The sequence below is a fragment of the Xiphias gladius genome, chromosome 19 (genome assembly GCF_016859285.1).
Source record: "Xiphias gladius isolate SHS-SW01 ecotype Sanya breed wild chromosome 19, ASM1685928v1, whole genome shotgun sequence".
In the NCBI taxonomy this organism is placed as follows: Eukaryota; Metazoa; Chordata; class Actinopteri; order Istiophoriformes; family Xiphiidae; genus Xiphias; species Xiphias gladius.
The window spans coordinates 627,501-637,941 of record NC_053418.1 but is presented as its reverse complement, the minus strand read 5'-3'; the positions used below and the strand labels follow the sequence as shown (position 1 = coordinate 637,941).

At 41.8% G+C, this 10,441-nt stretch overlaps 1 protein-coding gene across 3 annotated transcripts in view; it reads left to right on the top strand.

Moving 5' to 3' along the window:
- Positions 1-6,512: 6,512 nt before the first annotated feature.
- Positions 6,513-10,441, top strand: part of ogdha (oxoglutarate dehydrogenase a) — a 42,940-nt gene continuing 39,011 nt past the window's right edge. For all 3 annotated transcript variants that reach the window (XM_040155919.1, XM_040155918.1, XM_040155917.1), the window contains exon 1: positions 6,513-6,692. In XM_040155919.1, the coding sequence (XP_040011853.1) occupies positions 6,627-6,692 (66 nt within the window). In that variant the 5' untranslated portion in view covers positions 6,513-6,626. The remainder of the gene's footprint in view (positions 6,693-10,441) is intronic.

Sequence of the window (10,441 nt, the reverse complement as noted above, 5' to 3'; positions counted from 1 at the left end):
GTTCATCACTATTGGATTCGTTTCAGTAACTCTTCAAGGTCCAAACAGATAAAATGAGCCAATATTTCACAAAAAAATCAAAGATGAAAGAAAAGTCCAGAAACTGAATCCAGATCAGTGGATCAGAACTGACGACCCCTCAGGTTCACCTGGTGACCCTCTGGAGGGGCCCGACCCCCGAGTTGGGAACCAGTGGACTAAACTCTCTCCCTGTCTATGACGTAGCTAAAAGCAGCTCCACCTGGAGCAGCTCCAGCAGTAAAACGCTGCCGAAGCCTCCGTGACTCAGGATCAATGATCTGACCAGTCACAGGAGACAGGTCCCTGCACAATGAGGTACTTTTACTGTGACACTGGGACTACAGGAAGTACTTTTACTTTGATACTGTAGCTACAGGAAGTACTTTTACTGTGACGCTGGGTCTATAGGAAGTACTTGTGTTCTTTTACTTGAGGAGGATTGTGATTGCAGGACCTTTACTTGTAACAGAATATTTGCACATTGTTGTACTGGTACTTTTACCAAAGTAAAGGATCAGAGTACCTCTTCCACCACCTCTGATGGATGCCAGTATAATTTTACTTTGCAGCGTCTTATGGACGAGAATAAGGGGCCCAGGGCTCAAACAGCCTCTGGGTAAATGCTGCTGCAGTTCCGCAGCCACTTCATTACTTTGTTTTGCTTCATTATTTTCACGCTATAAGAGTCTGACAGTGGGAGGGGGCAGAAATATTTGACCAGATGTGAACGCCAGATGTCAAAATCACAAAGCTCAGCCTTGCCTGTGTTGTTGTGATTTCTTTACAGTTTTCAGGTATTACGTAGATTAAAGGATACAGGTAACGTATTTTTTTAAATCTGCGGAGGAGGTGAAACCTACCTAGCCCCCCAGTGATGCTGACATTGTCCTGTTTGAGTAACGTCTCCTAAAAGTTCCAGTGAGCAGCTGTTGTAGGAAATTACAGAATGAAACTATACATTTGTGAGGAGTTTTAAAGGTTTCCGTCTTCGGGAGGAACCACAGACGGAGGAGGGAAGGTGTTGAGGGACGGACTGACACACTGTTGGTTTGAGTCTGAACATGTTGGGTTTGTTAGAAATATATTAACTCAAATGAAGGAAAAACCTTCTCGGTGCAGGTGTATTTATGCTGAACCTGTGTTTGCTGACTGAGCTGGACCACAGCAGGTTCACCTGATCTCACCGGAAACACTGATATCACCATTTTTTTTTTTTGCTGTGCTAATTATGCAAAAACTCAAACGACTTATTGAATAGGGCTGTGTCACGTGGAAACCTCGTAAGGTTGATCACTGAAAAAAACGCAGAAAACTGAACCCTTTGATTCTGGTCTCAGACCTGTTGGAGCTGAAAACAAGGACGTTCCCCTCTGGATGCTTTTGTAGATTGGAGGTTTCTGTCGTGTTGTCCATTGACAGTTTCGGGTTACTATAGCAACAGTCATGGAGCAGGACTGCGGTCACGACTGAAATGGCAAAAGTCGTGCTGCGTTCAGGTGCTGTTTGCTGTGAAAACCCAACCTGGGAGAACAAAGACTTCCTGCAGCTTCACGTGATAATGTAATAAACTTTAATCAAACACAATGTAGTTATGTTTTATTGGAAAATAACAAAGAAATGTCGTGGCACATGTACACGGTGAAACACGGCTGGATTCACCTCGTACAGAACCCCAAGGCAAAAATGGGCCCCGCTCAACCCCCGATTCCTCCCCCTCTCTGTGCAATGTGTGGAGTTCTTCTGTGCTAATACACAACCTGGCCCCCGATCTGCTGTGTGCTAACGTGATTCAACACTAATTCGTTAAGGAAAATGTGACAAAACTGAAATATTAAAGACTTTAAAGGCTTTAAAAACCTGCTTTTCTCAGTTTGCTTCTTACTTTGAGTGACGGGGTCACTCAACACAATGTTGTGTCAGAACCTGAAGGGGTTTTGGTTTTTTCACAGGAGCGAGTTCTGTCTGTTTTTCCTCTGTGATCTTCCCGCTGGTTTGAAGTCGGTGGGATTCAGTCAGTAAAAGGTGAAAATCGACAGACGATAATCTCGTGCACTGTAAATGCTCATCCATCCTTTGATATTAGGACCATAGACCGTAGGTTACCGAGAGCCACTAGAGTCTTTAAAAGCACACACCTGACGCGGATCACGTGATGAATCCACGATTCAAAACACTTTTTTTAACAAGCCTTCGTGAGTGAAGATGATCCAGACGTCCGCTGTGTGCGCCGGTTAAAATGTTCTGTTTTCATTATTTATCGCTCCCCTCCCGACATTTTATGTACAAAAGCCCTCTGACTTGAATGATAATGTGTTAATAAGTTGTTTTTAGTAACATATTTATTACTTCTTACTCAGAAAAATCCAGAATCTATGACTGTGTAAATGAATTTCATTTCAAAGGCTTTAACAGCTGGACACCAGTTGTTTCCTACATCACTCTAAAGTCCATCCTTAGAGTTTGTGACCCGGAAGCTTCTAGTTTCCACATGGCACTGTGTGAGTTCACACAGGGCCGTGATTGGCTCCACACTACTCGTGATGTCATAACTCCCGCAGGTACGTCCAGGTGTTAAAAACCCACATACAAAGTGAGCCCGGATGGGCAGATGAAGGTGAAAACAAGCTGTGTCCAGATGCTGAACATCACTCTGACCAGTTAAGTCATAAACATCCCAGTGAAATAACAACGAGGGGAACTTCAACAGTAAAACTGTCTGATCGCAGGCATGTGATGAAATAATGAAGAGAGCACAGTAAGAACAGATGCTTAATGTTCAGCAAATCATTTGGTGGCAACGAAAATCTATTCAGAAGGTCGTTAATCCCGCCTTCACCTCAGACCACCCATTCACCGGTTATTGACTTTCATCTGAATTTGAAAGGTTTTTGTTTCATGTTGGGTTGTGATTTATTGTCAAGTTGGGAACAAAAAACAACCTATGAAGCCTTACGAGGCAAAGCTGTGCACCAACTGTGTTTTTAGAATTGAACATAAAGTAACAGGCAGGTGGTGCAGTTTTCAAAGTGAACTCAAAAAGGAAGTACCACAGAGGTGGTCTGGAGGACTTTGCCAGGTGTCTGTCTGTAGCAGTAACTACTGAGTACTCATGTATTAATGCAGTAATGACTACTGAGTACTATTATTAGAATAATGTCATTTTTAAATATTAAATTATGTTAACAGTATTCTTAATAGTTAAATATAACCTCCCCATCATATTTTACTATCACAGATACTGTTAAAAATAATTCAATATTCAAGCATGAAATATAGAAAGTGTATATTCTTTTATTAGTTCCATAATATCATTAAAACTTAAAAAAAAGAAAAGAAAAACAGTGTAGAAACGTGTATGATATTATACCACTTTTGCAAAATTGGTCTCAGGCTTTTGGAATCACTGTATAATGACATTGATCATTTTTTTTCCATATTTCGTTCGTATTAAAATATTAATTACAGCCCAAATGAATTCCATTCATTCTTATTCTTTTCTTTTTTTTTACACGTTATAATTTTAATTTTGTTTTATTTTTTGCACGAAAACCTATCGCGAGAAATCCCGCCCGCTGTCCTCGTGCGTCACGACGTGGTGTCCCACGTCACTTCCACGCAGACGTCGCTTCCAGGATCCGCGCCCGCAGCTGTTACCGTTGCACCGGGAGAGGCGAAGGGCATACGGAGTACCGGCCGAGAGGGGAGCCGCCGAAACGCTTTTCTCGAGGTCAGTAGCCGGGACTTGAGACCGAGTCTGCGGGGACGCGGTGCGCTCGGATCGCTCACGTGTAGAAAGATTCTGGTCCCAGTTTGGAGAAAAATAAAAAAAATAAACCGTTTTGAGGAATTTGAGGAAGACAAAACCTGTTAGCATGTTAGCCGCGTACTAGCTAACACAGTCTGTTTAAACTAACTTAACCGTGGGGGCCGGTGCGTCGGTCAACACACGCGCTAAAACCGTCGGTGCCTCGCACAACCAAAGGTAAAAGCTGTTTCAACGGTCGTGTTAGCTTCTTGGGTTAGCTTCTCTAAGTGAACCCAGTTAGCATCCGTTTAGCCGCTAGCCCAACGTGCTAGTGGTTATTAATAGAGAGAGGCGAAGCTAACCGGCTAATTACATGACCCAGCACCTTAGCTCCTAAGCTAGTCATCCAGAGTAATAACCAGCACTGTTTTTAAACGCTGAAACAGTCAGACCAGATGATTTCACAATGTTTTGATGAAGCAGACAGTCATTTTCGGGACCTCATGACTTGGGAAAGGACAAAGTGACTGACAGTTTGCGTGGCCAACACAAACACTCGGAGTCCGATTTCTGGGCGGGATTTTGACTCGGGCAGCCAATCAGCAGGTGCCGTAGGCAGGTGGTGGGCGGGCCCGGGCCCGGCTGAGGGACGGAGAATGGAGGCAGGGAGTGGAGACTCAACAAGGTCAAAACACAGAAACTGCAGCCGAGGCGACACATGAAGACTCAGCAGAGGTTTTGTCAGACCTGTCCCACTGGAAATAACCCGAGTCAGATTTTAGTCACAGCCAGTACTGATCTGATTTAGGTTTTCTCTCTGGACGCCACTAAATAATAACTATTCATTGCTTTATTTTTGAAAGCATCCTCACTTTACTGCTACTGCCTAAACATTTTGCACATTGCTGGTATCTTAAAGGAATAAGTAATAATTACAAAGTTTGAACTTCTCCTGTAGTATATGACATTGTAATAGATGGTACCTGACCTTCGTTGATGATGAAGCCATGTATTTTCGCTCTCTGCAGTCTGCATTTCCTTGTGTTTACATGTTAATACCCGTTTACCTTCCTTCTCTTTTTTTTTTTTTTTTAAAAACTTTTCTTCGTCTGATGCTTTGTATATTTGTTTATTTGTTTGTTTCTGTCTCATCCTGTCGTTTGTACATTCATAAAAAGATAACTGCAAATTTTCTGAAGTCAAACATTTTCACTTGGGAAAGTGTTTCACTTTCACATTTTTAAATGTTTTAAATTATTCAGGTTGGTGATGAGTTTGTTGACAGTCGACACATCAGCAGTGTTGCCAGATTGGGGGGTTTCCCGCCCAAATGGGCCGATTTTTCTTTAGTTGGGGTGTAAAAACTGATTATGGCGGGTTGTTATAATGTGGACTCCTTTTCGTACCATCAGGGCCGTTTATACCTCTGAAGAGGTCAGTTATGATGCAGAGGTTTCAACCGTTTGGGAGGCTCAGAGGTGAAAGGGACAATTGTATACAGGTGGCCTGAAAACGTCGGGAATTCTGTTATTTTAGTTTGGCTGCTGATCAACAGGATCAACAGTTGCAGCAGTGGGATATAAGCGCAGGCTAATTTAAACTACTTCGGGCTCGATTACCACAATGTGTGTCAAAAATGAGAGTTATAACGAGGGATGTTGGTACCAAACAACCATTTCCATGATTCTCGATACCAAATTACAATATTCAGTACCACAGCAAAAAGTAGAAAAACAGCAGAGACTGTTAACACAAACACACAAACACTCCTCCATATATTCATTGTGGAAGCAGTAGTTTAAATGGACTAACATTTTGACGACATGTTGTTAATATAAAGTTAACAACTGAAACTTGCTTGTCCTGAATTCTATGTACAGATCTGGATGCCTGTCCTTCATGTGCTTAGACAAGGTTGAGGTGTTTCCTCCTTTTGTTGAAAATTCTCTGTGACACTTTTTGTACACTGGCTGTTGGTCTGAAATAACTTTTTCTGGATGATTCGCCCCAAACGCTAATTATCTCCATACATGACTCTTTGCATGTCTTTTCCACAAGTGGCCACGGACCTGTTGCTGCACCTGCCGTCGCCATTCCACATGTTGTTATTGTTACTGTGTCTGCCTTCCTTCTTCTTCCTTTCGCGTTTGACATCAGACTAGAGCACTTGTAGGTTTATTATGCTGCCCTCATCAGTTTCAGAAAAGTCACATCTCGGAAGAACAGGTACCGTCATGTTTTCAGAATTTTGGCCTTGACTTGGTACCAAAGTATCAGATCTCGTGACATCAGTTGTTATAACTCAGTCAAATTTGAACACATAGACATGAAATACATATTTTTAGCTTCAGTGTGACTTTTACTTTTCGAGGTTACCGTTATCTCCGATTTCCATTGTAAAAAGAAAAAAAAAATTAATGAAAGTGAAAATGAAAACTTTGGCTCCTTTCATGATGACCTGGGGCCCGGGCTCTCTCTGTGTTTATTTCTGCACGTCACGTTCTCTTTCGCTCTCTCTAACATAGTGTCTCTGTCCCTGTCTCTCTCAGTGGACAGACGGACCAGTGATGGATTCGTTTCCTCTTCCTTCCTCGGTCTCGGATTTTCAGGATTTTTATTTTCCGTCGTCGTTCTGAGGTTGACGACGTCCGGCCCATCAGACTGACCACCACCACGGTGTGTGTGTGATACTTTAAGGACTGCTTATGCATCGCGGCGCGCGCGGTTAGGCGGCTCCCGCCGCAGGCGGCTCAGCAGACTGCCCAGCAGCGGCCAATCACAGTCACCTCCACAGGTGGCACAAGGACGTTTCAGCCTATCAGGTGCTACTCGGCACCTGTGGCTTCTGAGCCGTTCTTGAATGGGACGAGCTCCAACTACGTGGAGGAGGAACCCAACCTGGAGAGAAGCAGAGAGTGTTCACAAGGTAAGGAGCAGTGGAGCCCCCTGCTAGTCTGGAGGACTACATAAACAACAGATCCATCATGGTGGTTTACTATTCAAATTAAACATGAAGGAACAAATACATGTAAAAGATAACGTATGATAATCAAAAGTTAACTAATGTGACTGTAAAGTTGTCAATAATGTGATTACTCTTCACTTTAGCCCGTAGCTGCATTTCAGAAAAATAAACGAAAGCTTTCAAGCATTCATGGGATTATACAAACTCAGGATTCCCAACAACCACCTCTGAAAACATTGACATCATTTAGTACAAACACATTTTAAAGCAAAAGCAGCATAATAAATGTACATTAATACTAGGGCTGTAGCCAACCAAAGAAAATCTTGGTTGACCGAAATCGTACCTGCTCTTCAAACAGTCAGTTGGTCGCAGGGGAAAAAAAATCTGCACGTTATCTCTAGATTAACTAAATTGGCCGAGGTGCACTGAGTGTAATATACCTGTTAGCTTCATTAGCCAAAATGAATAATAAAAAAGCATAACTGGAGTTAACTGGACTTGATAACAACGGACTCAGAGCTGACCAGCGTGCACCTGTTCATATTCATATGATTTCTGAAAATAGAACTATATCAACTAATGATCCCAGCACAAGAACTGTTGAGGAATATTCACTCAAAGCCTCAAGTGTTGGAGACGTTGAAGTAGCATCCTAACGCAGACAAGTTGGCCTGCTGTTTTTAGTTGATGTTGGCTTTTGAGCTGTGAGATGCGAACTGCTGTCTGCAAAGTTTAGACTCAGGTTTTTGGTTATCTGTTTTAACAAAATGCTGCCACACGGAGGTCTAATACATCTCAGTCTTCAACCCTGTGAGAGGTGACTGAAATAAGTAAAATTAGTCTGTAGGGTGGAAAATGCCTCATCTGGAGAAATAACTGTCAGTGCAGCGAATGTGTCAAGTCAAGTTTTATTTCTATAGCCCAATATCACAAATCACAAATTAGCCTCAAGGGCTTTACAATCTGTCCAACATACGACACCCTCTGTCTTTAGACCCTCAAACCGAGCAAGGAAAAACTTACCAAAAAATCCCTTTGACAGGAAAAATTGGAAGACACCTCAGGAAGAGCAACAGAGGAGGGATCGCTCTTCAGGATGGAAAGACAAGAAATAGATGTCGTTTACACAATAGAATCTTTTTTTTTTCCTTTTTTTTTCGTCCTTAAAAATCTGAAATTTAAGCTCGTTCTACTTCTACAGAACAAAAGAAATGCATTTAATGAGGCACAGTGACAAAAATTCTGGTTAAAAAACGTGCCTTCCCGAAGACCTCTCACTGCTGGCGAGAGGTAGCGCCCCCTAAAGGGCTGAATGAAGGTGGTGGTGTGTCAGTGATCCGTCTACAGGGACACAAATACATTTTTTACTGAGTCGTAAAGGACAACCGGGCTAATAATAGCTCGTAGAAGCTCGGTCACATGACAAGAGTTTTACTGTGCAAAGGGAGAGTGAAGGAGTCAGTTGGAGGACACAACGTTCTAACCTCGTCGCACCTAAATGTAACTCCCAACAGACCCTCACCTTGAACCCGGTGAATACTCGGGTTTGTTGGTTTTAGAACTGAGTATCTGCACAGTGAAGAAGAAAACCAACGTTTGCAGTGGCCTAAAAGTAGAGGAAGGTTTCCCAAAATGTTTAGAAAACCAGCCGGATAAGAGTAGTGACCAAGACGCATTTTACCCACGATATTGTTTTATTGATCGACGAACCATCCCTCAGTATTTGTTTATAAAAATGGGGCAGTTAGAGTAGAAGAAGTATTTCTTTTATTGGGTTTTTAACGTTACACAAGAGAGAATATAAAATATATGAAATTATAATAGACAGTATATGTGATACAGTATAATTATACACTACACAAACCATACCAGCACAGAAAAAGAAAACGGTAATGAATAAAACAAGATGTTTATTAAAAAAAATGTAGATAAATAATTAATTTAAATTAATTAAAAAAATTAAAAGAAACCCTAACCTAACCCAAAAATAGAATTAAAATGTGTTAACATTAACCCTTAATAATCAAGATGAATAACGAGTAAACTTAACACTTAACAAACTTAACGAGTAAAATTAACAAAAAGTAAACAGTATTAAGTATTAAAGATGGTGGTAATACTATTAATATTTCTGTTTATGGTCCAGTTACGGTGATTTTAAAAAAGCTAACCATATTTTATAGAGTGTACCCTCCCTTCCTTAAAATACATTTTTCAATGCTCTAAATCTAAAAGCGTGATTACTTCTCTCGTTGCCTGCTTCCATTAAAGTAAAACTAATCAACGTCTCAGCAGACTCAGATGTTTTTGAAAAGCATTTCTCTCAAAGGCCCGACACGTGTTTTTATATAACCTATACAGAAGAGTAAACCCACTCCAGAACAAAGTGCACTCAGTGCATCAAAAAGGGTTCGGGAAAAACTATCTTCATTGAATTTAGTTCAAAGATTATCCACACCTTCTATATGTTGTTCAGTCAGAATGCTCACACTTTGACCGGACATTTTGTCTGGTCCTCACACCTTCAGATGGCTGTTTTCAGGGTTCAGACCGGGTTTTAGGGTTCCGGTTAGAATCCGGTTTGGGTTTGTGTTAGTGTAGGGGTTGGGGTTAGACGTTTAGTTGTGATGGTTTAGGTTAGGGCAAGGGGCTAAGGAATGCATTACGTCAACGAATGTTGACACAAAGATAGAAGTACAAGAATGTGTGTGTGTGTGTGTGTGTGTGTGTGTGTGTGTGTGTGTGTGTGTGTGTGTGTGTGTGTGTGTGTGTGTGTGTGTGTGTGTGTGTGTGTGTGTGTATTCAGGTCACTGAGAGGTTTTAAGTTACATGTCACAGTTGTTATGTAACAATCAGACAGTGTGACCGTGCTGGAAGCGGCACAGCAGGACTGGACACTTATACAACACACGCGCACAAATCATTAAAAAAACATCACTGTTTAAAGGCGTGTTCAACGTGTGTTTGAATACAACGAAAACACATCCGGAGCCAGTGTAAAGGTGCATTCAGAAAGCGAGCAGGTTCCTCTGCAATATAGATTCCGTGTAAATGCGAGGGCAGACGCGCACAAACTTTTGTTCCGCTTGCCTATGGTTGGATTCTGACTGCTGGCTCCATTTAGGATCCAGCTCTGACGCCAACGAGTCTCTTATGGAACCTTTGCATGTATGTAGGAAAAAACAGTCATGTAATGCAAAATAGGCAACGTCAGCGGTGATAGATTATATCGGCTGTAGCTAATAAATGTTAACGTAAAACTTTAGTCTGCTGGTTAATGTGCTCTCTCCAAGCCACTGACTGGACTCTGCCAAGGGTTGGATTTGAGAGAAAAGACGTATCAATCTGTTAAATCCCTGTTAAACCGTGTTTCTGTAGTTCAACAGAGCGGAGACTGTTCTCCAGAGAAATAATCAGCTGATTGCAGCTCCTTAAACACAGTACATTTAAATTTCTAATTTCTTGCAGTCTAGTCACCCTGGTTGAAAATCTGTGGATGAGGCTTTAATGTGACCTCCAAGGTGATTTAGCTGGAACTGTTTGATTCAAGGTTCCAGGTCGGTTTTATTATGGACATTAGTTTTACTCCAGGACCTGTCGGACCATTAATCTGCCAAAGTGTAAAACCTCAGATGTCAGCTGGTGTAGGAGGCCTTGCAGTGTCTCCTTATCAGGGTTTGAAAAGGCTCAGGAGATTCCAAACTAGG